General features: G+C 54.7%; 1 protein-coding gene across 1 annotated transcript in view; it reads right to left on the bottom strand.

Moving 5' to 3' along the window:
• The window catches only part of FRMD5 (FERM domain containing 5), a 69,670-nt gene extending 49,125 nt beyond the window's left edge, over window positions 1-20,545 (bottom strand). Inside the window, exon 1 of the mRNA XM_069026027.1 lies at window positions 20,444-20,545. Within this exon, the coding sequence (XP_068882128.1) occupies window positions 20,444-20,545 (102 nt within the window). The remainder of the gene's footprint in view (window positions 1-20,443) is intronic.
• Window positions 20,546-26,567: the final 6,022 nt, after the last annotated feature.

The following is a 26,567-nucleotide window of genomic DNA, read 5'->3' as shown; positions in this document are numbered from 1 at the left end:
CAACACCTCATGATGCAGAGGCACCTGAAGCCAAGCAGGGCCTCTCCCCTCTCCTCTGCTCCAATAGCTGGTGGTAGCAGAGAAACTGGTCCAGCTCCACCATGGCACAAAAGAATCTCTTGTGAATCCTGGATCCAATTAAAATTATTTCAGGCTTAATGATTCAAGCTGCTGCTCGTGATGGAGAAGGTTATTGCTGTGTTAACTCCTCATTTCATGCCGTCCCTCTGAAGGAAGCCAGAGAAGGAGCGTTCCCTGCTGCAGCAGGGCTGCTGGACCCCAGGTGAGAGCTCCAAACACATCTGGGGCAGTGAGATCCCGTGCCAGGGGGCCCTGCTGTCACTGCCAGGGAATGCCCCTGTCCATGCCAGGAGCACGGGATGATGCCCAGCCTTCCAGCAGGTTTGTGCTCCCTGGCTGGAGCACTGGTTACTGTAGCATTGCTGGGGGCAAGGGGGGACCCTGCCCCGCTCGGCTGCTGGAAGCATCCCGGGAAAATCGCTCTACTGGAGCCTCCCAGAGCAGCCCAGCATCTCCCCAGTGGCAGTGGTGGTACCAGTGGCCCTGTGGCAGTGGGCAGTGAGAGGCAGCCAGACCACATGTCAGTGCAACATTTCACCGTGCTGGGATGCCAGAGAGACGGGAGGAGTGTTTGCTGAGCTTGGTGGGATGTGAACACGGCTCTCAGGCACTGTCCCAAGGGCCCACAAATTGCAGCAATCTCCTCATCTCTCTTGCTCTTCCTGCACACTCTAGTTTCTCCTTCCTCTCTTTGCTGCTCTAATATTTATCTGGGCTGACAGCCTTTTACCCTCCAGGAGCTCCTGAAAATGCCCAGAGTTCTTAAACATTGACTATTCCACCAAGCCTGCAGGAACAGGCATCATTGGGACCTGCAGCCACCCCACCCCAGCCCCACCGGGGTTACAGAAAACATCAGAGCTGAGAGATCTTGGGTTTGCTGCTGTTGTGGGCATCCACCAAGGCTTTGTTCCCAAAATCTGCCTCTAAAGGTTTGCTGGGAAAGCTGGGGTGGTGCGTCCTGGATGGTGGCCCCAGGTCTGCTGCTCAGGATGCTGAAGGGGCCAAGGGACTCTGAGCTGGAAGCCTGAGGGAAGTTGAGCTGGAAGCCCTAATGGCCAGAGCAGAAGTCCTCTGCCATTTTTGCTGGGTTTATCTTCACAGGGAATTCTGCAGGTGAGAAAACAACACCTAGAATTCCATATGAAATGTTTTCTTCCACCTGTGTTTATCTCCTGGAAGGAGAGTGGAGCAAATCTAAGTACACGGATACATGGGATCAGCTCTCCAGATAGGCATTGAGCTGGGAAGGATCCCTGCTCCCATTTCCCACGTGCTTTCCCCTGGGGTTTGGAAGTGCTGGGGACTCTGCATGGGGGTCCTGACCACCCCCACCTCAACACACCCACCATGGGTCCACTTTCCAGTAGAACAGGGTGATCCAAGCCCCACCCAAGCTGCAGCCCCTCAGGACCTCCCCAGGTGTCCCAGTACTGCCACAGGTCAGCTCGAGGGTTTAACGGGACCTGTTCAAAATTCCACCTTAAAAATTCCACCTGGATGAGCTGCATTACACCAGAGAGCTCAGGGCAGATCAGACACCCAAATTAGACAAAAGGCTGTGTTTTTTTCCATGGCCACATCAAAGAAGAGGGAGGGAAGCTCTCCCTTTGCCTCTCACAGCAGATCATCCTCCCCACTGCCAGGCAGCGACGGAGCCGCGCTGCTCCTGACGCGCAGCCGAGGATCCCGGGAGTGTGTAACGCTGGGATATCATGTCTGTGATAACACTCCGTGCGTGCACAAGACTCCACGCCTCGAGTTTAATGTAAAAAAGGTTCTGCCTGTCTGTTCCACTTACTCACATCAGAGCAGGTTTCACATGGGATTAGCGCATCCCTGCTAAAGGAAAGGGATGGTTCGGGAGACCTGCGGGAAGACAAATGGAATCAAACCTATGGGACACTTGTGGGCTTAGAGAAATCAGCGCAAGTGGCACTAATTTGTGTGCACACTGATTTGTTGCACCAGTTTGTGGCTGCCCACTTCCATCCCTGGAAGTGTCCAAGGCCAGGCTGGACAGGGTTGGGTGCAACCCGGGGTAGTGGAAGGTGTCCCTGCCCATGGCAGGGGTGGAACGGGGTGAGCTTTAAGGGCCCTCCCAACTCAAACCATTCCACGATTCTCTGATTATTTTAACTCGAAATAAATATTCTGACTACATTTTCTCTCTCTGATTTATTATTTGTGCTACCAGAACCATGAAGGGGCTCAGAGCAGTGTGATTTACGTGCACACACACATGGGACAGGGAAATAAAGGTAAGAAGGTTCCTCATCCCTCACCTCAGAGAGGGGTGATTGATCTGCTCACAAACCATGGGCCATCAGACTCCTGTGGCAGTGCTTGGAAAAAGAGCGTTTCATCTCCTCAGCTCCCAGCTCCTCCTCAGTGTCCATCCCTGTAGAACCCCACCAGTGCCATGGAGGAGCTCATCCCATGTACAGCCTGGTCCAGATGGAGATGCTGCTGTAGGTGGCACCTTCCCTCCTTTGGCCCCAGACCTGGACCCAAGGGCCACACCAGGCCCGTGGTCCCCTGTCCCTTAGCTCCAGTGCACACCACACAGTCACTGGATTTGGTGGGGGTTTTATTAAACTCCAGGATCAGAAAATTCCTGGGAGCTGCAGTTCTGCACAAGGAGACACTACTGCTGACAAAGCAGGAAAAAACTGCAACCATGGGCTGCTCTGTGTGATCCTCTTAAGGAGATGCACTGCAGCACGGATGCTCTTCCTACCCACTGCAACTCTGCAGGATTTGGGCTTAAATGGCTCAAAGCTCCCCTTTAGGCACTGGAAGGAGCTCTAAGATCTCCCTGGAGCCATCTCTTCTCCAGGTGAACACCCCCAGCTCTCCCAGCCTGGCTCCAGAGCAGAGTTGCTCCAGCCCTTGGAGCATCTCCGTGACCTCCTCTGGACTTGCTCCAACAGCTCCACATCCTTCTGAGGTTGAGGTCCCAGAGCTGTGAGCAGTTTCTGCCCCTGCAGTGATGATTGCTCATGGTGCTGCTCCAGAGAGAGAGGCAGGACAGAGAGGCACCATCTGTTCCCATCCCCTGTATCCCCCTTGCCTTATCACTACATGACCTTCTGAAAGGTAGATTCTGCCCCTCAGTCACACCTTGAAGACAGATCCATTCCCAGCTGTTGCTTTTCCTGGAGAAGCAGGAAGGCAGAGCACAGACCAAGCTGCCTCAGCACAGGCAGCTCTGCCGGCAGGACTTGCACGGGGCTGGTTACATATCACACATCCCCGACCTTTAAAAACCCTCAAGGACTTCCCAAATTGTGTCAGTCCCTGATCAGCTGATGCAATCACATTTCACTTGGCTACAGAGGGGGGTGCTGGGTGGAGATATCACTTCTCCAGCGCAAGAGCTGAGGTTGCACAGCACAAACTAAGCCAAGTTACAGAAGGAGTTTCTCCTCTGGGCCCAATGCTCAGCCAGAGAGGGTTCCCCATGGTTTGCCAAGATCTGGGCTTCCCTCGTGTCTGGAAGCAGGTGCTGGGTCACTCAACATCTCCTGGAGGCTGAGAGGCCATGGGAGTTCCAGGGCACCAGTGCTGAGTCAAGATCCCACTGAAGAACTGCTCTGACCCAGAGAACTCCTGGTTCTGACCCCCTTCCTGGGGGAAACAGGGATGTTTGTACTGGAGCAGTCTCCTGGGATTGATGCCAGGGATTGATGCTGCAGTCCCTGGGGCCAAAAAAGGAGACACCTTCCACTATCCCATGTTGCTCCAAGCTCCATCCAACCTGGCCTTGGACACTTCCAGGGATCCAGGGGTAGCCACAGCTTCTCTGGGCACCCTGTGCCGGGGCCTCACCCCCCTCATCATAAAAACCCTCTTATTGTATCTCTTGTACCCTGACACTCTTTCAGTTTAAAACCATCACCGCTTGTTCTCTCCCAACAGGCCCTGTCCCTAGGGAACAACCAGTGTGCAGCAACCCCTGCCCTGCACGGGGCACCAGAGATCCCTGGGGAACAGGACCCTGGCAGGACTGGGGACACCCATCCATCCATCCATGCGTCCATCCATCCATGCATCCCTCCATCCCTCCCTGCACAGGTGACAGGAATGCCTCAGAATGCTGAGCTCTCCCCAGGCATGGCGCTGTGTCGTGGCCCTGCAGAGCCCCAGCTCGGGCGTTACTCGCTCCATTAGGCTCCTGCCTGGCACAAATTGATGGATAAATGGCAGAGGAGGGTGGTCCTGTCACTCTGAGCTGCTGAGGAACTCAGGTGGCTGCAGGTCAGTGCAGATCCCATGTCTGGAATATGCAGAGGAGATGGAGAGGGAAAATAGCTCTGCCTGGCAGCTGGAAGAATTGGGATCTTCCCTCGCATCCAGCTGCACCTTTCCCTGTGAGCAAGTGGCTGTAACAGGCCTGATACAGAAACACTCCCAAACAGCTCCTATGTCCAGGATCCACTGTTCCCTGTCCATCTCTGAGTCCCTGCAGTTTAGCACTGGAAATAGAAGCTCTGGGCTGTCAGAAATTGAATTCAAGCCTCACATTCCTCAGCCACCTTCAGAAACACCCCCAGATTTTAGCAGGGTGCCAAGGCAGACCCTTCACCATGCCCAGGGGCACCACTGCTCAGTCATGGACAGGCCACATCCTTGGCAGCATCCCTTGGTGCACATGGAGACACAAATGCCAGCAAAAGGGGTGGAGGATGGGGGAATGCACCGAGGAAAGAGCAGTTGCCTGCCTGGCAGCACCGAGACTGTGCCTGGTGCAGGAGCACAGCAGAGGAGCAGCACCCTGAGAACTGCGGCATCTCCCCCCAGGGAATCTTGAGGTTCGGCATTCCTGGGGAGCACCTGTGGCACAGCAGCATCTGGGGGCCAGTTCAGCTTTGGGGCACAGCACCCACAGCCCCCTGGGACCTCCCTGATCCCAGCAATGCGCAGTGCACCAAATACTCCAGCAAAAATGCCTGGGGCTCAGTGTCAGACAAGGCAGCAGAGAGGCACTTCAGATACGGAGGGAAGGAAAAGAGCAATCACCTTTGGGGCAGCCCCTGGTTGTCATTTCCTGCTCTGGGCAGTGCAGGGCTCTTGTCCAGCAATGCCAGCCCCAGTGAGATCCTGCTCCTGCTCCTGCTCCTGCTCCTGCTCCTGCTCCTGCTCCTGCTCCTGCTCCTGCCAGGGCGGGCTGGGTGATGGGGGGCTCAGCTCTGCCCCGCCGATGAGAGATGCTCCTCCAGGGAGATCATTCCCCAACAGCTCCCCCAAACCCAGCCCCACACAGGGACACCAAGCTCTAGGGTGTCACCAGCACCCCTGGCCCAGTGCCATTTCACACCACAGCTGTGGGCAGGCTGTGTTTTTGGGGTCTGGTGTAAACCAAAAAGATAATTCAGGGAGAAAACAGCACTGTATGAAAAGCTTTCCAGTGCCCTCTCCAACAAACGTGTTTATTAGTATTAATTACAGTGAAAATCCCACGCCAGCCAGGGTGATGGAACATGGCATTAACCAATTAAAAGATAAAATTTGATGTCCCGGCCTGTGACCCCACACTCTGGAACATGCACAGGCACCACCACGTCCCCCAAGGAGTGAGGAGCATCCTTCAGCGCAGGCTCTGCTCCTGCTGACACCCTGCTGCAAGTTGTTATCTGCCAGCACCAGACCTTCGGCTTCATTGCAGTGATGATGTTTACATTGCACAGGAGTGGCTTGAATTGCATGAAGGCACTGCTTGGCTCCCAGCCAGAGATTTACACCCTGCTTGGTGCCTGCAGCAGCCTCAGGACAGCACCTCGTCCTCCCACTGTGGGTCTAGGGGACCCTGCCTGGCCCTGCCACAGGGCCCTGCTCCTTAGGGTGTCAGTCTGTCCATCCCAGTGCTCCTGTTCCATGGCCCTGCTCCTCAGGGTGTCAGTCTGTCCATCCCACAGCTCCCATCACACCAGACCCACTGCAGTGGGTGCTGAGGGCAGGGCCAGGGTCCAGCTGCTCCACAGGGATGGCAAAGCTGAGGCTTTGTCCTCAGAGCTGCTGATCCAGAACCATTCTCTGTCCTCACTCCTGACTCCATCCTCCCTGGCAGCCCCTTCCCAAGGAACACCGGCTGCATCGGAGCTGTTAACGCTGATCCCTGACATGGAATTTTATATTAAGGAAGGTTCTGCAGAATCCTCCCCAGTCTGACATTCCAGGACAGGAAATCCCAGCTCTGGCACGAGCCCAAGGGAGCGACGTGTGCAGTGCCACACAGAACAAGTGACACCTCCTCCTCTGGTGCAAATTCCCTGATGTCTGATGGAAACCTCGGAGCCACAGCCACTGATGGGGGCAGGAGTCGGGTGGGTTTATAGGAGCACTTCACTGCTGAAGCCAGGCTTGGAAAACACCCAGCAGGATGAGGGAATGCTGCCTGCACACCGCAGGAGTGACGGCTGGACAATCTCCTCTCTGTGTGACATGGTGTGAGCTCACCGAGGGCGGCTGCGGAGCCCCGGGGCTGGAGAGGTCCCATCCCACCTCAGCACAGAGGAGGGGAGCTGCAGGTACATAAATCTGGCTGTAATTGGGGAAACACATCGGAGACTGTGATAAAGAAAAGCCTCAGGATTACCACGGGCTCGGGAAAGGCGCTGCTCGGGAGATCAGCCCCTCTGCCGCACAAAGGCAAATTGAGTCAGACAAAAGCGCTCTCGTGGTTTACATTCTTAAGATGGTATCGAATTCCTTACAAAGATGGAACAGCGGGAGGTGTAATTTACCTATTCCATGCAAGCACTGGATATTCTGCAACAGGGTTAATTGATATATAGAGCTGGGAGGCAACACAGTGCTCCAAGAGATTATTTATTGGCCTGGAGAGAGCAAAGCCTCAGTGGGGAAAAGGTGGGTCCAACCTGCCCCTGCAGCCCCCAGCGCCAAGAGCTGGGGCGGGGAGAGGATGCCCAGGGCAGTGGTGGCTTCCTGGACAGCCTTTGGTAGGGCACAGCTCGGCAGTGGGTGGCACGTGGCACTTTCTCAGCCCAGATCATCATTTCTGTTAAGATAACCCCCAGCTATGGAACAGCACTTTAAAATAAGGCTTTGAAGAAATTAAATGGATTAAAACATTCTTTTACAACAAACTCTACCCTGTGAGCATAGTGAGGCCCTGGCACAGGGCAAAGGGCCTCCCCATCCTCACAGGGAAGGATTCCTTCCCAATATCCCACCTAACCCTGCCCTCTGGCAGTGGGAAGCCACTGCCCTTTGTCCTGTCACTCCTGGCCCTTGTCCCAAACCCGTCTCCGCCTTCCCTGCGTCTCCCTTAGCCCCCTGCTGTGGGATGCTGCCCTTTCACGGGAGCACAGACCCATTTCTTGCAAACGCTCCCTGTGTCAGCCGAACACACCCTCTCCAGCTCTTTCCCACCAAAGGTAATTACCTTAAGAGCTCATTACGACCACAGGATGTGCGGCTGCTGCCTGGAAATCGTGCTCTATTTTTATCCCACCAGAGTAAAACGTGGCAGATTGACAGGAATTGTCCCTCCGGCAGGAAGGCAACTGGCTTGTTACAACTGACTTTCTTTTGCTGAAAATAAGTTCCTGTCCCTCCTGAGCAGGTGAGACACCCCTGCTGACCTGGCCCCAGGTCCAGCACTGCCAGTGGTCCTCTGGTGCATCCTCCCACAATTCCAGCTGCGTGGGCAAGGACAGGATGACCCCCACAGCCAAACCCCTCCTTGCCCAGCCAGCACCCACAGGTATCCTGCATCCCAATCCATGGGCTGCACGAGCCACCAGCACCTGGAGTGCCGTGCAAAGCCCCTCCTCACACTAAGGAGCTCTCTAGGAACAGACTCCATGGATCCTTCCTAAATCCCAGCCATAAACCTGCCCCCCATGATGCCTGGTCACTGCAGCCACCCCCACGGCTGGGCAGATGCTCTCCAGATTCTCTCCACAAGCAAAAGCAGAGTAGGAGGATGTCAAACACGCTTAAAATGTGTATGGATTGCAAGGCCATAAATATTTGAAGGGGCTGAGTGAATCTGTTCTAACGTTGTACTAAGCTCCACTGCCCCTCAGCCCTTCCCTTGGCTGGGATGCCAATCCTTGTGGCTCACTGACTATCCAAATGAAGACCAGGCTAACTGCAGCACTTACAGAAGGATCTCTTCTGGCCTCTGTAGTTTATCAGAGGTTTTTTTTCCCAAGCACATCTGAAAGAAGCCATAAGCACTCACCCTTCCCATGCCTGCTCCATGTAAGGCTTCTTTCATGCCAGGTTGCTCACTTGGAAGAGTGCAGCAGCCAAACAGCACCATAATTCCTTTGCCTGGACACTGAAAAAACACCAGGAATGGGAATTGCACAGCTCCTTCAGGAACACTGACACCAACACTCAGCACAGGGTGCACCAGCACCAGTCTGCCCAGGAAACTGCCATGGATCATGGAATCATGGAAGGATGTGGGTTGGGAAGGACCTCAAAGCTGATCCTGTTCCAACCCCCTGCTATGGGCAGGGACACCTTCCACTATCCCAGCCTGCTCCAAGTCCCATCCAACCTGGCCTTGGCCACTTCCAAGAATCCAGGGGCAGCCACAGCTTCTCTGGGCACCCTGTGCCAGGGTCTCCCCACCCTCACAGGGAACAATTCCTTCCCAATATCCCATCTAATCCCGCCCTCTGGTAGTTGGAAGCCATTCCCCCTTATCCTGTCTCTCCAACCCTTGTCCCCTCCAGCTCTCCTGGAGCCCCTTTAGGCCTTGGAAGGGACTCTCAGATCTCTCCCAGCCCCTCTCCATGGCAGAGGGGCTCCAGCCTCCTTTAGGCAAGTGGAGAAGGATCCAGCTTGTGTTATGATGACAAATGAAACAGGCAAAAGCAAACCCTCAGTAAATACATAAATAACCCCCTTGGCACTGGCTTTTGGGATAAATAAACACACAGCTCTACCCTGCCTCGGTGGCACAGACCTGGGAGCCCTGGAGGAGCCCCAGAGCCCAGGAGTTGGGAGGAGGCTGCTCTGGACTCACTCCAGTGGGACACAGCTCCTTGTTATCATTCCAGAGGCTGGACATGAAGCTCCAGCCCCATGTCCCCAGAGCAGCAGTGGGGCAGTGGGGATGAGGGCAGCTCCCAGGCAGTGGCAGTGTCCCCTGCCTGCCATCAGCCCTGTTCCTCTGTTCCCATGGCAATCCCTGGCCTTTCCAGCTGCACTCAATGTTGACTTCTCCACTCTCTCCATAGAAATCCATGGAACAAAGCAAAAGAGACGAATTAGGCAGTGTGTGTGCGGGGTCAGTCACTCCTTCAGGCTGATTTATGGTGCCCCAAGACCTGCACAGAAGCCAAGGCTGGAGCCTTTCTGGGTGGGTTTTTACTTTATCCACGTCTCATGGAGACTACACAGGGTGTAAAACCCCAGCCCAGCTAAACCCCCCTCCCAACCCTCCTGTGTGTCCCACAGGCCCCACGGCCACCAAGCCACTGCCACCCCCAGGGCCGTGCCTGCCGGAGCTGGCACTTCTCCCTGGGAATGAGGAATAGCAGACACACCAGCTGAGGGAATGGGAAGCGTCATGTAAAAGGACCAGTTAGAAGTGAGGGAAACACCGGCTCCCTCAGTGCTCCCTGCTGCTCCTGCAGTGTGCTTGCCCTAGGACATGAGCAGGACGTGGCAGGGCCCATCAGCTCCTGGATACAGAGATTAACTGTGTCCCAAAAACACATGTCTTGGGAAGAGCCCAGCAGAGCTGGGAATTACACACCGCCCACAGAAGTTCCAAACTGAATCAGCCTAAACTGCCTCAGCCATCGTTCCCCATTACACTCAATGACATCCCGGAACAAAATTCCCTGTGTTAATTACAAAGCCCTACGGAAATAGGAGCACTCTCCTCTCACTGGCTCTGAGAAAAGCCTCAGCCTGTTCGCTGTGGGTTTATTCAATTCCAGGGGACTTTGCCCAGGTGCCCGTGTGTTCCCGCTGGCAGCAGGAAGCATCCCAGGAGCCAGGGAGGAGCCCCTGTCAGTGTCATTTACAGCTTGCCTCGTTGGATTAATTTTGTTTTGGCACCTTATTCACGTCCAGAACAAAGCCCAGATGTGAAGCTGGGGTTCCCAGCGAGGACCAAGGCTCCATGAAGGGAATGTGCTTCCGCCTGGAAGCTTGGCAGGGCACAGCCCTGCTGAGCTCCCTGTACAGCCCTGAGCACCCTCAGCTTCATCAAGCCCCACATGAAGAAATCTGTCACCGAAGCGGAAATCACAGGCAGAAAAAAGTCCTGTCATGTGCTCAAGGAGTCGCTCCCAAGAAGTGGTGACAGGCTGGGGAATCATTGCCTGCTGGTTTGGGGGTTTATAAAAACCTGCAAACGGGAATGATGCCAACCTGTTAACACACAGGGAATAAACGCTGGGGGAGAAAGGAAGGACAGCAGTGACAAGGGCCAGAGGGAGAGAAGTCCAGGAGAAGAGCCTTAATATTGAGAAAGACCACGGGATCACTGAGATTTAGGCTGGGACTTGGTCCAAGAGAGCACCTTGGGCAAGAAGTCTGACAGAACCATGGCAAGGGCCGGAGCCAAGGCTCAGTTCCACGGTGCCATGGGGGTCACGAGTGTCCCTGTACAGATGGAGTAGGATGGGCTGGCACAGCAGGAATGCTCCCAGTACCCATCACACCTTCATTGCCCTGGTCCTGTCTCACTGTCACTCCAACCCCAGCCCTCTTCTCTGTTCCTGTGTTTCTGCTGCCCTCACATCTCTTCTTTTTCAATGGCCACAGGAGCTCCAGGTTTGAGGTCCCAAAAACACTCTGTTCTCATTCCATATTTCCTTTGGAAAGCCATTTTTACTTGCAAGCCAGAAATATTAGTCAGCAAACTATACAGTGAAAAGCTAATGAGAACTAGATCGATTCATGAAAAGTACCTGCTCAGCAGATTTATTATTATTTTTCAAACACAAGTCTATTGGATTCCAGCTTTTTTTCTCCCAGTCCCAATATACTTCCCATTCCATGAGTTAAGTGTATAAGGGATAGTTGCAATTGCTACAAACTATCTGATGTATATATCCTTAAAGCCTCTTTTCAGCTCCAGAATGGCTGACTCAATTTTTGTCATTTTTTTATTAAAAAAATCCCCTATAGGCAGCTGGATGGATATTTCCTTTGGGATTCCAGCCTGTGTTCCAGGGTAAGAGTCAACACAAAACAGCCACTATAAACCCTCTGAAAAACACAAGCCCCTCATCGATGTGACAGATATGCCACTATAATTAACATCTTTGGTAACAGACATTATGCAGCCAAAATATTCTATTTCCAGCTGCAGCACTGATCACATCCTGACATCCCACATTAATGAACGGAGGCCTCACTGGCTGTGGAAGCTGCTGTTAATTATCATGGAGAAAAACACCTCGATTGTCTGGTGAGATGCCAGTACCTGCCGGGGACTGGCCCACCTGGGTTCTCCTCCTGACCCAGCCCAAGGGTTTGTCTCTGCTCAGGAGTCCAGGGCTCATGTTCTTTTCTGTGAGACAGGAAAGATTAAAATGCATGCGAACCTTGAATTTCCAGTGAGCTGCTCAGTGCAGAGAACTGGCACTCCCAGGGCAGGAAAATGGGACTCAGCCTTCGCTTGGCTCCGGTGGGATCGCAGCCGGCTGGGAGCAGAGGGAGGCTCCCAGCTCAAACAGCCAAAGAAAGTATGTTAAAATTATTATGGCAAAATTATTCTGATAAATCATCAGGGTAGAGCCAGCCCATGGCTCTGAGCCCTGCAATGCCCGCACCTCTCCAGGAGGAATTTCCTAACCTTTCCATTTTCCCCACACAAAATACATTGTAAAGAACCAGGAAGGTTTTCAATCTGTTCCCTCGTCTGCAGAGGAGCTGTTTCCATTTACATCAACTTTCCTGGCCAGGACCAAAGACTGGACAACTTGGGAAAACAAACACTCCCTGGTTTCCATAAGGAGGGCTGGGATCATCCAGTAATGGGCACGCAGATTTGATCCCGTGGTTTGAAATACAGCCCTGCCCCACCAAGGGGTTACATAAAACCAGCCCCGCCACGGCAGCAGCGCAGCTCTGATGGGGATCGGCCGCGACAGCCGCTTACTTTGCGGAGGAAAATCAGATTTTCCTGGATTTTACCCCCGAGTCCCTCCCAGATAACAAGCTGGAGGAAGCACAATGGCATCTTGTATTCTGTGTGTGAACAATTAACCAAGTTTCTCATGAAATTTCAGCTGCCAAGTCACTTCTACAGACAAAGACAGCAGCACTGGTGGAAGTGATGTGCTTGGAGGGTAATTAATGCCCAAGTGTAATTAAGGGCAGAGCAGTGCCTGCAGCTTTAGAAGGGCAAAGCAGGAGGGACAAAATGCCCAGCTGCTTCCCAGGATCCCATCGGATCATTTCTCCACAGTTACAGAAATTCTGGTTTTGCTTAGAAAAAAAAAGAGCTTTTCTGCACCAGTACCTGAATCCCATTCCCACACCTGCCCCCGGCCCTTCCCAGGAAAACATCAGACTCAGGACCAGGCACTGTTTGCAAATAGAATTATCAAATCCTGGAATGGTTTGGGTTGGAAGGGATCATTAATGGTCATCCAGCCCCACCCCTGCCATGGGCAGGGACACCTTCCACTGTCCCAGGGTGCTCCAAGCCCCATCCAACCTGGCCTTGGACACTTCCAGGGATCCAGGGGCAACCACAGCTTCTCTGGGCACCCTGTGCCAGGATTTCAGCACCCTCACGGGGAAGAATTCCTTCCCAATATCTCACGTATCCCTGCCCTCTGGAAGGAAACACAATTCCAAATGTTTTCTTTTCTGGAGAGGAAGGAGCTGATCTCCAGGATTTGGGCAGAAGAGCTGGCACATCTCCTGCCAGTGCTGCTCACCTGGCTTCTGCCCCAGCACCCTCTGGCATCCTGACACAAGCCACGCAGGCACACGCCGCTGGGTGACACATTTAATGAGATTTCATTTAATTTCTAATTTTTTTGTTTTTATTTTCTGGGAGTGCCAGCCTTCCACAGGCTGACAGAGCACGGCTCAGCGTGCTGGCGGTGACACGCGGCGCTGGGGACGTTCCCTCTGCCGTTCCAGCCTGCTCAGCCCAGCACAACAACAAAAAGCTTTCGTGTCCGTGAGTCCCAGAGAACATGTTCCCACACGGAGCTCGCGTGCTCCCACCCCGCTGCCCTTCACGCTCCTCTTCCTCACTGAGCAGAAAAGCTCTGGCAGCCACAGGGCTCCTGCAGGGAGCAGCAACCTTGGGCCGTGCTGCTCCATCCTGCGAGCGGCTGCTCCCGCCCCGGGCATGGAGCCTGCCCTGGTTAAGGTGTTGTTGTGCTTTGGTGACAGCTCCAAAAATGCTCCAAGTGCGGATTCCTTCCTGTGGTGACCAAGGACGGGGGGTTTGCCTTTCTTCTGGGCCTGGGCAGCAGCTGGCAGAGCTCTGCTGGCATGGGCTGGAGCACAAGGAAAATGTCTCTTGGGGTGACAGAGGTGCCACATAAATAAGATTTCAGAGACTAAGCAAGTGCTGCAGTGGATGTAACACTGATGGGAATGCAAGGGGAGAATCCACAAATCAGGATAGGATATATTTTCCTGAGTTCTAAAGCTGCCAATAGGCTAGTAGGAAAAACCAGAAGTAAGTAACTACTAATCCTGGCAGAGGAGGGCATTTAGCCCCACCCTCGGAGCGACCTGGTCTAGTGGGAAGTATCCCATGGCAAAGGTTTGGAACAAGGTGAACTTTCAGGTCCCTTCCAACCCAAACCATTTCATGATTCTATGATTCAATGATCCTTTCCGATCATCCCCCAGCCCTGGCACGACAAACTCTGGCCCAAGGTAACCACAGTATCCCTGCACTCGTCAGAACCTGCTGCCATCTCCCCTGTGCTGTGCAAGAGCCACAGTCCCTGCAGACACTCACTGTGGACACAGCGGCCTCACAGCAATTCCAGATCATCAATAGGAAATTGCTCCCCTACTGCTGGAATAATTTACCCTAGAAACACTTAAAATAAAAGAATTTGACCTGAAACCTTATTTGTAGAAGCAACTCCAAAGCTTGCTGTAACCAAACAATAATTGTGTTTTCTACCCCCAAACAAGTGGCTGATGGCAGTGGAAATGTTCAGGGCTCTGCCACAGTCCCCAGCCTGACCCCAGGCTAATGAGGGATTGTCTGTTCTCCACAAAACTGATGGCAAATAAACCCCAGCACTTCCCTCACAGACAACCCTGCTTGTTCCCAGCCTTCTCAGTAGCACATGTCATTTCTAACAGGTGACAGCAGGGCCATGCTTTCCCTGCCTCTGGAAGCCAGGAGCGTGGTAACTTCCAGGGATTGCTTGGAGCCACAGCTCCTGTTTCAGTGGGAGCACGTGTGTGCTCTGCTCCGCTGTTGGGATTCCCACCAGCCCCCCACACCCCGTGCTGGCCGTGGGACACAGGACAGTGCCACCAGTCCGCAGCTCGAGGTGTTGAGGAAACCACAGGGCTGGATTTTGCCCCCTGACAATTTCCCTCCTCACATCACATGACACAAGCCATCCTCGAACATGAAGGGCCCATCAAGGAGCCACTCCCTGAGCCAAGTGGCAAAACCCTGGCACAGGTTGCACAGAGAAGCTGTCGCTGCCCCTGGATCCCTGGAGTGTCCAAGGCCAGGTTGGACACTGGGGCTTGGAGCACCTGGGTCAGTAGAAGGTGTCCCTGCCCATGGCAGGGAGTGGAACATGATGGGCTTTAAGGTCCCTTCCAAACCACACCATTCCAGGATTCTATGATGCCACACACCCTGGAGAGGACCCCCACCCTTGCATGAGCTGGGGAGGACTTTCCACAGAATGAGGGCATCTCCAGCAGGGCCCTGCCCACCACCACTGATGGCATCTCAGTGAGGGTCTTGCTCCCTACAGAGTCCTTGTCCACTCCATACACGGCTTCCAGGAGAAGCCAGCTGTGGTATTTCAGCGACAAAACAGATGTGCCAGGTCGGAGAGGGATCACAGGAGCTTCCAGTGCCTCTGGTCCTGTATGGGGCATACCAAGGCATCATGTGAGTTCTGGCGCTGCCGGCACACGGCCATCCACGTCATCCCCGTGTCCACAATCCCTCTGGGCTCCCAGAGCCTGACTCAAAAATTAAAAATAAGTGGGCTGCTCACGGCACTTTCAGTATTCCCCAGACACCTCAGAAAAAGCCTCCTGCTGCACGTTACCTAATTCTAACATGACAGAAGGAGCGAATTCCTTTTTCATGGTGCTGTGGTACGCATCTCTCTCCAATGGCATCTGTGTGTGTGTGCACGAGCATGTGGACATCTATATCCAGATCTGACTCTATGTCTATATTTGCCTTCAACATCTTCCACAGGAAAGTGATAAGCAAAGTAGTTCTGTCAGGAAATTGGCTCCTGAGAGGGGAATAGCCGGCGGGTTCACAGCAGGTAACGTTGTAAAACAGGTATGAAAAGTGAACAGAAAACAGACATTTCAGCTGGCAGAGAAAGAACAGCAATAGAAATATTTTCCACAGGTTTTCAAAACAACCTGGGGTTTTGCTCCCATTGAAATGTGAATGAATATTGTCCCCGTATTTCAGTGGATATTTAGTGGATGTTTTCCTCAGCTGCCTTCTGTATCTTTTGTATTTAAAATTATATTGTTGGACATAAATTTAAGAGGAAAAGGAGACGAAATGCTCTGCTTTGACGGCTGTTTTCCCTTCAAACTCATTGTGCATCTCAGGCACTTTCCTCCCAAGCCTACAAAACCAAGTGTATGGAAATGCTGGAGCCAGGGGCGAAGGAGCTGCCCCGCCAGCACAACTCATGGAGACACAGCTGAGCCAGAACGATGGGTTTCTGCTGCAAACACATTTCCAAGGCTATGAATAAAAACATGACTTTAAACAGCCAACAGCAAAGCTGTGGTAACGCTTTCAGCCTCCCTGGGACCCACAGGCCGGAGCACCCTGTGCCCACTGCAGCCCAGCCCCCAGCCTGGGTCTCCCCTCTGCCGAACCGAGCTGGAGCTGCTCGGGGGCTCTGCCGGGCCCTCGCTGCTGCCGGACCAGGAGACCGGGAGGTGCTCGGAGCGCCCGACCCACGGTGCTGAAACTCAGCTGGGGACCCTCAGCCTGAGACCCTCAGCCTGGGACACTCAGCCGGGGACCCTCAGCCGGGGACCCTCAACCTGGGACCCTCAGCCTGGGACCCTCAGCCTGGGACCCTCAGCTGGGGACACTCAGCCTGGGACCCTCAGTCTGGGACCCTCAGCCGGGGACCCTCAACCTGGAACCCTCAGCCGGGGACCCTCAGCCGGGGACCCTCAGCCTGGGACCCTCAGCCGGGGACCCTCAGCCGGGGACCCTCAACCTGGAACCCTCAACCTGGGATCCTCAGCCTGGGACCCTCAGCCTGGGACCCGCAGCCGGGGACCCGCAGCCCGCCACATGCGGCATTTCTGACAATGGGTTTGGCCCCGGTCCCTGTCCCTGCACTCGAGCTCTAGTATTAAGGGAAGGGAGAGCTCTGGGACAGACAGACACCAACAGCTCGGCACAGAGCCCCTGGTTTGTGGCGCTCTCGGAAGCGGGAGCGGCCTCTGTCCCCCCGGAGCGTCACCCGTGCTCGGGGCTGCAGAGCGGAGCCCCCCCCCCCCCCCCGCGGAAGCAGCGGTCTCCTAACCTACTTCCCGGGAAAGCAATTGGAAACTCTCCGAAGATAAAAAGATAATGAACAAATAACCTTCACTGCCACAAACCGCCAGATTCCCCTTTGTGCTGCTGCCTGATATTAATGATCCTGTCAGGGCTCCTAAAGAACTTTGTGCTCCGAGTGGGAAACAGGGGGCTTGTCCCAGAGTGCAGCCAGGAGCTTGCTTTCATTCCTTCCCGATTTTATGCAAGAAAGTTCTTACATTCTGCATCTAAGAAACCATATATTTATTTTCTCATGTCTCCACGTTCCTGTCGTTTTACTGGGGTTTGAAACAAAATGCCACTGTCTTTTCAGGAAAAAGCTTGATGCATCAAGCAATGGCAAATCATTAATTATTTTGAGCCTTTTATGCCACCACTGACACCACAGTGAAGAATTTGAAACATTTCCTCAGACAAGCAACTCACTCACAGCAAACCACAGCATTGCTGGGTGTTCCAGAGCTCTTTTCATCCCGACGGCGCTGCAAGGAGCCTGGCCAGCAGCCTGCTCCACGTCCCTCCTGGAGACACGGAGCACGAGGGGTGGAACTTAAAATTAAATACACAGCTAGACCAGCCCCTCACCATGGAGATGAGCAAAACGCCTTCAGGAATGGCTGCCCTTCTCTGTCAGGCCCCGCTCCCTGGGGACACGTCTCAGGACGGTGACACCCATGAGCAGGGTCCCCACGCCCACAGGTGGCAGTCAGCACATGCCAAGGGATGAAGCAGGGATGGCACTGCTGCCTTCTCACACCTGATGGAGACCACACACAAACCACCACCTTTATTCCCTTAAAAGGTGCCTCTGTGGCCTGTTAAATGTCAGCTTTTCCCAGACAAAAGATGAACATCTTCACGTCCAGGCAGCTGCTACGAGTCCCCAAGTCCTGGCAGGGCTGAGACCACGGCCCTGCTCACTGGCAGACATGGACTGACCCCCGGGATCCAGCACAGACAGATGCTGGGACAACATCTTCCCTAAGCCAGCAAACACAGGAATTCATGAGAAAACCTCACTACAAAAGGTGCCAACCCCGCTGCCCCGACCCATTGCACTGCAGTCCCTGTGCCCATGGCACTTCTGTCCCCTCAACAGCATCTGGGGGGCCTCAGTGAGGAGACCTCCAGGCCCCTCTGCCTGCTTGGATGGGCTGTTCAGGAATGAAAATTCAGGAAAAAAAGAGGAAGAATTCATCCCAGCTCAGACAATGAATTGCTCGTTCAACATGGGAATATGAACAAAGCAAATCTTGGATAATCACATAAAAAAGGCTTTATTTAGAAGCAGAATGCTCAGGTATTATCCAGCATCACCAAACCCCTACTCACACACCTTCATCAAGCACAGCCAGAGGTTTATTTTATGACAGGTTTAACCAATGCCATTATCTGAAATGTAAATAAACCCTCTTAAAATCAGCTCTGCCTCTGAGTGCTGCTTCCTCCTCCCCAGCAGTGAAGCCAGATGACCTGTCAGACAGGCCACACTCCAGGGAGGGCACAAAGCCCATCCTCATCCCTGCTGCCAGGGAGGACACACGGGCACAGCAGCAAAACCACAGACACAAACTTCCAGCCACAGCTCCGCTCCCAGACGTGTGCCCGGATCCAGAGCACTGCGTGTGAGAACCATGACTGCTGCTTCGGCCAGTTTCTCCGGATTTAAGCAAAAATAGAAAGACATAAATTACATCCAACAGGCGCAGAACCAGCCTGGGTGAGGAGACACTGTGGATCTCGGCAAGATGTGAAATCTCTGTGCTCGTGAGGGAATGACCTTCAAAACTCATTCAGAGCTCTCAGCCTGCGCGGTGACGGCTTCCTCACTTGCGAGACATTACACATTCCTGCTATGTTCTCCCTAATTTTGCATGGACTATAAATACTTGGCTTATAAGGCAGCATGAAAGCAAGCGAGAGCAAACATTTAAGTGGGGTAACCTTGCTTGTCAGGGTAGCAGGAGCAAATTCTTCATCCCTCAGGTCATGCATGCTAAATACCAGGATTCCCTGTTTACTATGCTACACATAAAATATCAACCAGAATATGGGACCAAGTAGTATTTTCTCTTTAAAAAAACTGACATACAAAATGACGACACCTTGTCAAATTGTCTTAAGGGCAGAAAATCCAGATTTTTCTGAACTGCTCTGCCCACACTTTCTCTCCCAAACTACAGTTTCCCATTTAATTTGTATTAAAAACAACCTCTGAGAGACGAATTAGTTTGGCTTATGCAAAATAAACTGGGCTGCTGTTTGAGCTGTTTACTGGGTCACACTTTACAACCCCGGTGGGGGAGGTGAGCCAGGACCGGCAGCGTTACCACCATTCTTCAGTGGTATTTGCACAAATCACCCTATTTATCAATTTTAGACTGTTTAAGCCAAAATGACGGTGCCTCTCATAGCCTGCAGCACCCTTGGTAACCGTCCTTTGGCATTATCACCAAAAGCAGGTTTGTGCCTGTAAATGAAAGGATGTTCACCCCTCCTTGGCATCACAGGGCAGGGAGAACTGGGGTCCCCGAAGCTGGACGGTGGGAGCTGTTGCTATTGACGTGTTGAGTCACCTTTACTCAAAACTCTGCCCCGAATTTTCCATCGCCCACGGGCTGGGCTGGGGCCAGCCGCCTCCAGCAGCAATCCCCGCGCGTGCGGCTCCGCACAGGTTTTCGTGAGCTCCCTTGCAAGGATGATGCTAATGGCAGGAATGAAGCGCAGCAGCAGCCGGAGCCAGGGATGCTTCTCTCATCCCCCGGTCACACGGTCCCGGTACCGGACTAGCTCCAGCGCAGCCCGGGAGCGCGTTTCCCTAGTTTTCAGCAATACGACACATCCCACGACATCTGCGCGCTGAGCGATGTCCCTTGCAGCCCTGGCAGCAAAGGGACACCGGCTGAGGGGCGACGGCCCCGACCATGGGTCCTGGCCCCGGTCCCGGTCTCTCCCGGCACGGGGGTGCAGGGGGCGGCGGATGCGCGCCCGTCCCCGCCGCTCCGGACGATTACAAAACCCCAGAGCTCGTCACGGCAAGCCGGGGGCTAACGGGGGAGGCAGAGCGGGCACCCGGCTGCGGCGGGGACGGGAGGGTCTGTCCCTGCCAGCAGCATCCCTGCCCCGCGGATCCCTGTGCATCCCTGCCCCGCTGCATCCCCCGTACTTCACTTCGCACCCACGTCCTCCCCGCGCTGCGCGCAGCCCCCGCGCCCGGCGGCGGAGGGCTCGCACCGAGCGGCTCCGCGGGGCACGGCCACGGCTCCCCCGGCCCCGGGGTGGCCGTGCCGAACTGCCCCTGCCCCGCTCCGGCTCCCGCTGTGCTCCGGGTGCTGCGGGCATCACCGCGCCGGGGTCAGCCGGGCGGCTCTCCGCGCCATCCCCGCACCCCTCCGCGGCGGAGGGGTTCGCAGGCGGCGGGGCTCAGCCCCGGGGTTCTCCCCGCCGCCGGCAGCCAAGCTCCGGTCGCCGCCCGAGAGCCGGGGGGAGGCGGGCGGTGGGAGCGGAGGGGGGGGCCGCCTTTGTTGGCGGCGCGGGGCAGCACCGGGCCGCCCCCGCCGCTCCGCTCCTTTTGTCTGCCGGGGCCGGGCGGCAGCGCGGCGGCTTCGGGGGCAGCGCGGCCCCGGTGTCGGTGCCGCGGAGCCTGACCTGGATGGTGCAGGTGTACTCGCTGTCGTCCAGCAGCCGCACAGTGCAGTTGTACTCGCGGTCCAGGTTCCTGCTGCTGCCACTCATCCACCTGCTCAGCATCTTCCCGGGGCGCGGGGCGGCGGGCGCTGCCGGCGGAGCCGAGGCTCACATCCCGCTGCCGGCGCGGTGCGGGGCGGCGCGGGGCGGCGCGGGGCGGGGCTGTGGGCGCGCCCCCCGCCCGGCTCGGCCCGGCCCTGCCCCCGCTGCAGGCGGCGCGGAGCGGAGCGCGGTGCCCGTGCCCGGTGCCCTGCCCGGGCCGCGGCGCTCGGCGGGCGGGGAGGAGGCCGGGCCCGGGGGTCGCCCGGCGCCGGCTGCGGGGGCCAATCTCAGCGCGGCGGCGGTGACGGGCTCCGCCGCAAACCAATGCGGCACGAGCGGCACGGCCCCGCCGCCTCCGCCTGGAGCCCCGCGCGGGAGGGGAACCGCGGGCGCGGAGGGGCGGCAGGAGAGCGGAGGGGCACCGCGGGAGCCGGGCACCCGGCGCTTCGGGGCTCCGCCTCAGGTGTCTGCAACTCTGCCCGCTCCCCACAGCCTGGCGCCCAGCGAGGGGCTCCCCCACACCGGGGGCAGCAGGTCAGGGCAGAGGGACAGCCCCCAGTTTGGGCACCGCGGTGGCACTGAGCATTGCCAGTGATGTCGAGCAGGGTCGGACATGTGGCAGGGGGTACCCGCACCCCAGACCCCCTGATCAGAGGGGCAGGGGCTGCCCCAGGGACTCTGTGTCCCCAAGGACAGCAGGTGACTGGGCACGACCCAGCAGGCCCACAGGTCCCTGCCGAAGCACCAACCTGTGCCCAGCTCTCTTGTCAGAGCCCAATTCCATTACTAGGCTGGTATTCCCATAGAGGGTCGGCAGCTGCTGTGGTCCTTTGAGCAGAGCCAAACAAAGTGCCAACGTGGCCCCCAGGATATGAGCTTGATCCTTAGTGTTCATTTGTTATGGAAGGAAATCTTTAAATCTCTGGTTCTTGGACAAAATGGGCTCCAAGAGCCATCAGTGTTGATGGGATGCAGCTGGTGCTGCTCTGGGGAAGTAAAATACCTGGTGGCAGCATCAGCAGTGACCAGGGAGGATGGGAATCCAGCCAGCACTGCTGCAGGTTTCTGCCTCCAGCCCCGGCTATTCCCCTGCCTGGGTGTCACACTCCCCACTGCCATCCCCTGAGGCCCCACCGAGAGGTTCAGCAGTGTTCCCCACATACCCTGTCCCCCCCACGCTGACAAATATCCAAATCAAACAGGCCACAGTGATGACACGTGTTAAGCTGTCCCCAGTCCATTCCACTGCACCACAGGCCCTGTTCCTACTGCACCCTCCTGGCTCAGCTCTTCTTTGCCTGGAGTCTCACCTCTGTCCCCTCAGCTGTGTTCCCAGGCTTCAGTGCAGCTCCCATCCTCCCCCCAGGAGCACCAGCCTCCATGGACCACATCTGTCCAGCTTCTCCACATACTCTCTCTGCTCTGGCTTTGCTCATTCTCTGCCTTCCCAGCCAGAAAGATGGCTTACAGAGCCATACTCCTCACCTTTCCCAACCATTCCCACCAGCCCTTCCAGATCACTCCTGGCTGCAGGGCAGCGTCTCTCCCTGCCCTTCTTTGCAGCCCCCACAGAAGGGACAACTGCTCTCAGGCCAGTGGCTCTCCAGGCTCTCCTATCCCTGACCCACCGTTTCTGCTGTAGGGAGCCGACACTCCGGTGTGCGGGGTTGGGATCCTTTAAGATCCTTTAAGATCCTACAGTTCAAGGGTTGTCTCATGATGGGACATGAGAGATGAGTCTCTCCCAGCCTGTCCCCCATGCCCAGCCAGGCTGGCTGCGCGAGGGCTGCCTGTCAGGCCAGACAACGCTCCGTGAGCCTTGTGCCCATGGAGGGACCACTGAGGATTGCGCTTGATTATCTCAGTGTCCAACGGGCCATTAATCCGAATGTCCAGTTAATGTAAAGGACAGAGGGGGAACACAACGTTGCAGGCAGTAGTGCTGCAGCAGTGAGACAGTGGGAACACCCTGGAAAGGACATTGTCCTGCAGAAAAAATGTCAGCAGAGCCAGCGACTTGGCCTGTGTGGGATGTCTGTCGGGAGGCTGGATCCTGCAGCTCCCAGGACCACGGGCTGTGCCCGGCACGTTGTCAGGGGCGTGATGCCGAGCCTGGAACAACAACGGCGCTTTTCACAGCCACGGCCCCGCTCCTGAACCATCTGGGCACTTGTACAAAGATGCTTGTATTCACCAAAGTAGCTGCTACTTTGTCATGGATCCCACTCTGCATAAATTGTTCATCTGCCTCCGAGCTCCCCTTCTGAACCAGCTGAGCTGTTGCTGAAGAATGGGATCCTCGGCGCTGGCAGGTGCTGCTTTCAGCGCGAGCAGCCGGGGCTGAGCCAGCTGAGCAGTTTAATGAGCAGCACATTCATGGCAGCCCGGCTGTGCAGAGCCTCTGCCTGGGCCACGGCGCCACTGCAACTTTGTTTCTCCACCCAGGGAACAGTTTTGTTGAGGTTCCAGTTTTCTGCATTTTTTCCTCAAGCCCCTCACTGAGGCAGCACAGGAACCCCTTGGCTGAGTTCACCCCCCTCTGCTGCCTCTGTTGTCCTCGAAACAGGGAACATCACTGGAGCCCGACAGCTCCACGTTCCACTCTCAAAATACCTGACAAGTTTTCCACAGCGCGTATCAAAGGCTGGCAGATGCCTTTATAAAAGTACTCTCTGTTTGCAGCTTTGATCGACAAGAATGCACTTTTCATGAGTAATGTCTTTTTCTTTCCATTTTAATAATTTATACTGTAAATCCGACAAATTCTCCCGATTTGGATTCTCTGTCACTTACAGTTTTGAGCTAAAAAATTCAAAATGCAGCTTTCCAAATGTAAAGTGAATTCTTAGCTGTGTTTGTTTTCCAGCAGGTTAAATTTAATTCAGAGAGTTGCACAGGCTGCCCAGAGAAGTTGTGGCTGCCGGATCCCTTGAAATGTTCCAGCTCCTGGACAGGGCTTGGAGCAACCTGCGATAGTGGAAGGTGTTCCTGCCCATGGCAGGGGCAGGATGAGATGAGATTTAAGGTCCCTTCCAACCCAAACTATTCCAGGATTCTGTGATTCTATGCTTTCAATAGAAAATTCTGTACATAATCCATGTATTTACCATCGACTACAATTTGTCACCCACAGGCAGCTGCAGCTCTGAGAGCAGAACAGGTGTACGTGAGGTGTGGAGAACAACACGTGGGTGTTGCCCAGGTAAGGCTGGAGCAGAGCCCAGGGATGCCGAATGCCTGGCTTGGGGGCCTGGCTGGGGACCCCAGCCAGCAGCCACAGGGGTAAAGGATGGCTGTTCATCTTTGAATTATGCAGATGTTGTAAGCAATAACTACTTCTTGTGCTGAAATGACCAAAACACAGCCCTCTGCTCTCAGGGGCACTCCTTGTTTGGGTGCAGCCTGCTCTGTTTGGACACCTTTGGCATTTCCTGGAGCTGGGAGCAGGGCTGTCAGCTCTGCTTTGCCTTTCAGCAGGTACCTGCATCTGAAATTATGTAAACCCACTGTTCTCAGCATCTGAGCTCCAACACGAGCCAGCACTGGCCGGACGAGATGTCAAAGTGGGGCCCAGCTCTCAGGGCTTGCCTGTAATTCAAGTGGTCAACAGTGCTGTCAGCATTGCCATCAGCCTTCCAAAGCAGCTGGATTCGTCCCTGGGCAGCTCTCCAAGCTGCCTGACCCATCATTCACCACCTCACGTTTGCTTTCAGCTTCCTATGCACTGAGAATTGATAGGAACAAAGCCCAAATTATTTCTTATTCCTTAATTACTTTTTTTTTAATTAAAAGGTTTGGAAAAGGAGACTGAACCTCTTCTCGAAAGAGGCTCACCTGGCTATTGCAACCAGCCATTGAGCTCCTTCCCATCTACCTGCCCTGGATCTGGAATAAATGTCTGTCACCTCTTTATGCAATATTTTCCTACAATAATGAATAATTATAACACTATGGCAACGGTCAAGGGACTCACCACTGGCTCCTGGCCAGTTTTAGCACTGCAGGCTGGTTCCAGACAGAAGATCTTTCCAGGGGGTGCAGCAGCGGGAGCTCTGCCATCAGGTCGTGTTTGGGGACTGTGGAAGGCCTTTAGCAATTGTTTGTGCATCTTTCACCCTCAGCTGGGCACTGAGAACCATGGGGAATATTTGGACCAGCAGCTGAGTTGTCTCCTCCAGCCAAATTAGGTCAATAAATTTGGTTACTTAGGCTCAGATGCTGTCCCTCAGACACAGGGACAAAGAAAGAGGAGGAAAGGAGGAGACAAAGTGAGAGAGAAAGAGAAGAGAAGGGGACGAGGGAGGAGAAGAGGGTGATGAGGATGTAAGTCAAGTGTAAGAGGGCCAGGAGTGAAAGCAGGAAGTGGAACCATCTCATCAACCTCCCCACGTGTACCCACAGGGGAATAAGCTGGAGCATCCAGCTTCCCAACTCCCAGGCATGTAAAATTTTAACCATAATTTGCAATTATAACCAGAGGATAACATTTCAGCCTATTAAGAGGAGGTGGGAACCTGCAGGGCAATGCACATTAATTACTGCTGACATCCAGGGACAGGCTCATTAGACAGAGGCTCCTTCAGTTCTAGCACACAACTTCTGGCTTGAGGCAGATATTCCCGGGAGTAATTATAGAGCCTGTGCTGCTGGGCAGGTCAGAGGAGCTGACCACATCCACCTCGTCACTCCCCCTGGAGCTGCAGGGATGAGAGGGGCTCTCGGGATGGGGAAGGGGCTGGGAAGAGCCCAGGAAGGAGCACAGGCAAAGCTCAGGGCCAGGAGTGACAAGACAAGCGGGAATGGCTTCCCACTGCCAGAGGGCAGGGATGAATGGGACATTGGGAAGGAATTGTTCCCCCTGTGAGGGTGGGGAGGCCCTGGCACAGAGTGCCCAGAGAAGCTGTGGCTGCTCCTGGATCCCTGAAGTGTCCAAGGCCAGGCTGGATGGGACTTGGAGCAGGCTGGGAGAGTGGAAGCTGTCCCTGCCCATGGCAGGGGTGGGACAGGATGAGTCTTAAGGTCCCTTCCAGCTCAAACCATTCCAGGATTCTGATTCCATTATTGCACCAAATAATTCCAGATTAAGGCTCGTAATTGTCTGTTTTCACTTTGAAATACAGCAGAAACACTTAGACCTGACTGTGTGACTGTTCAAGTCAGCAATTCCCAGCAAACCTTCGCCCCGAGCCCTCTCCCTGCTCGCAGAGCTGATCAGGTGTGTCAGGGCAAGCTTTGCTCCATGTGCTCACGGCAGAGTGTCCCCTTTGGAGGCTCTGTGCCTGGCTGGATGGGGCACAGGGTCTCCTCCTCCTCCTGAGTCCCTCCCTGAGCTGTAGTACCTCAGCAGTCCCTAAAAAGTGCAAATACAACTTCCAGCCTCCTCGGGTGCTCACAGAGGTAACGCTGAAAGACGCTCTTGGCAGTTTTGTGCCAGCAAGATAAGCTCTGGTTTATATTTAGGGAATACAACTAGGGAATAATTCTGAATCCAGCTCAGAAATCCATTTAAAACATTCCTATAATTCTATTTACAGACTGTTTCTGTAAATGTTGTAACAGGCAGAGAGGGTATCTCTGTGTAACTCTGCCTCTGGGGACTCTATTGTGAACTGGGAGGTTATAAAAACACATTACCAGGGTCGTGTGTCCCCCCAGCACACCCGGGGAAGCTCTGCTGTGACCCATGACTGGGCACCACAGCCAGCACTTGTGTTTCCTTTATGATTCTCATGATATTTAGTGGAATTTTCCTGAAAGTCCTACTCCCTGCTCTTCATGAAAAGTCATCACAGACTCAGTAAAAAAAAAAAAAAAAATCGCTCTGCTGATTGTCAAAGAAGGCTGGAAAATGTGAGAGGCAGATGGCCCAGAGGGTGCTCAGTGGGGGTCACAGATAAGACAGCAGGAGAAGCAGCCCTGGGGTTTTCACTCTCCATCCCAGGCTTTGCACCCCTGGCTCCTGATTTTCAGGCATGAGGGCTTGGGTTTGCTAATGCTGTCCCTGATGTGCATGCAAGAATCCAACTGTAAATAAATATTTAAT

The sequence above is a fragment of the Aphelocoma coerulescens genome, chromosome 10 (genome assembly GCF_041296385.1).
Source record: "Aphelocoma coerulescens isolate FSJ_1873_10779 chromosome 10, UR_Acoe_1.0, whole genome shotgun sequence".
NCBI classification, from domain to species: domain Eukaryota; kingdom Metazoa; phylum Chordata; class Aves; order Passeriformes; family Corvidae; genus Aphelocoma; species Aphelocoma coerulescens.
This window is presented reverse-complemented; position numbering and strand designations above follow the sequence as displayed.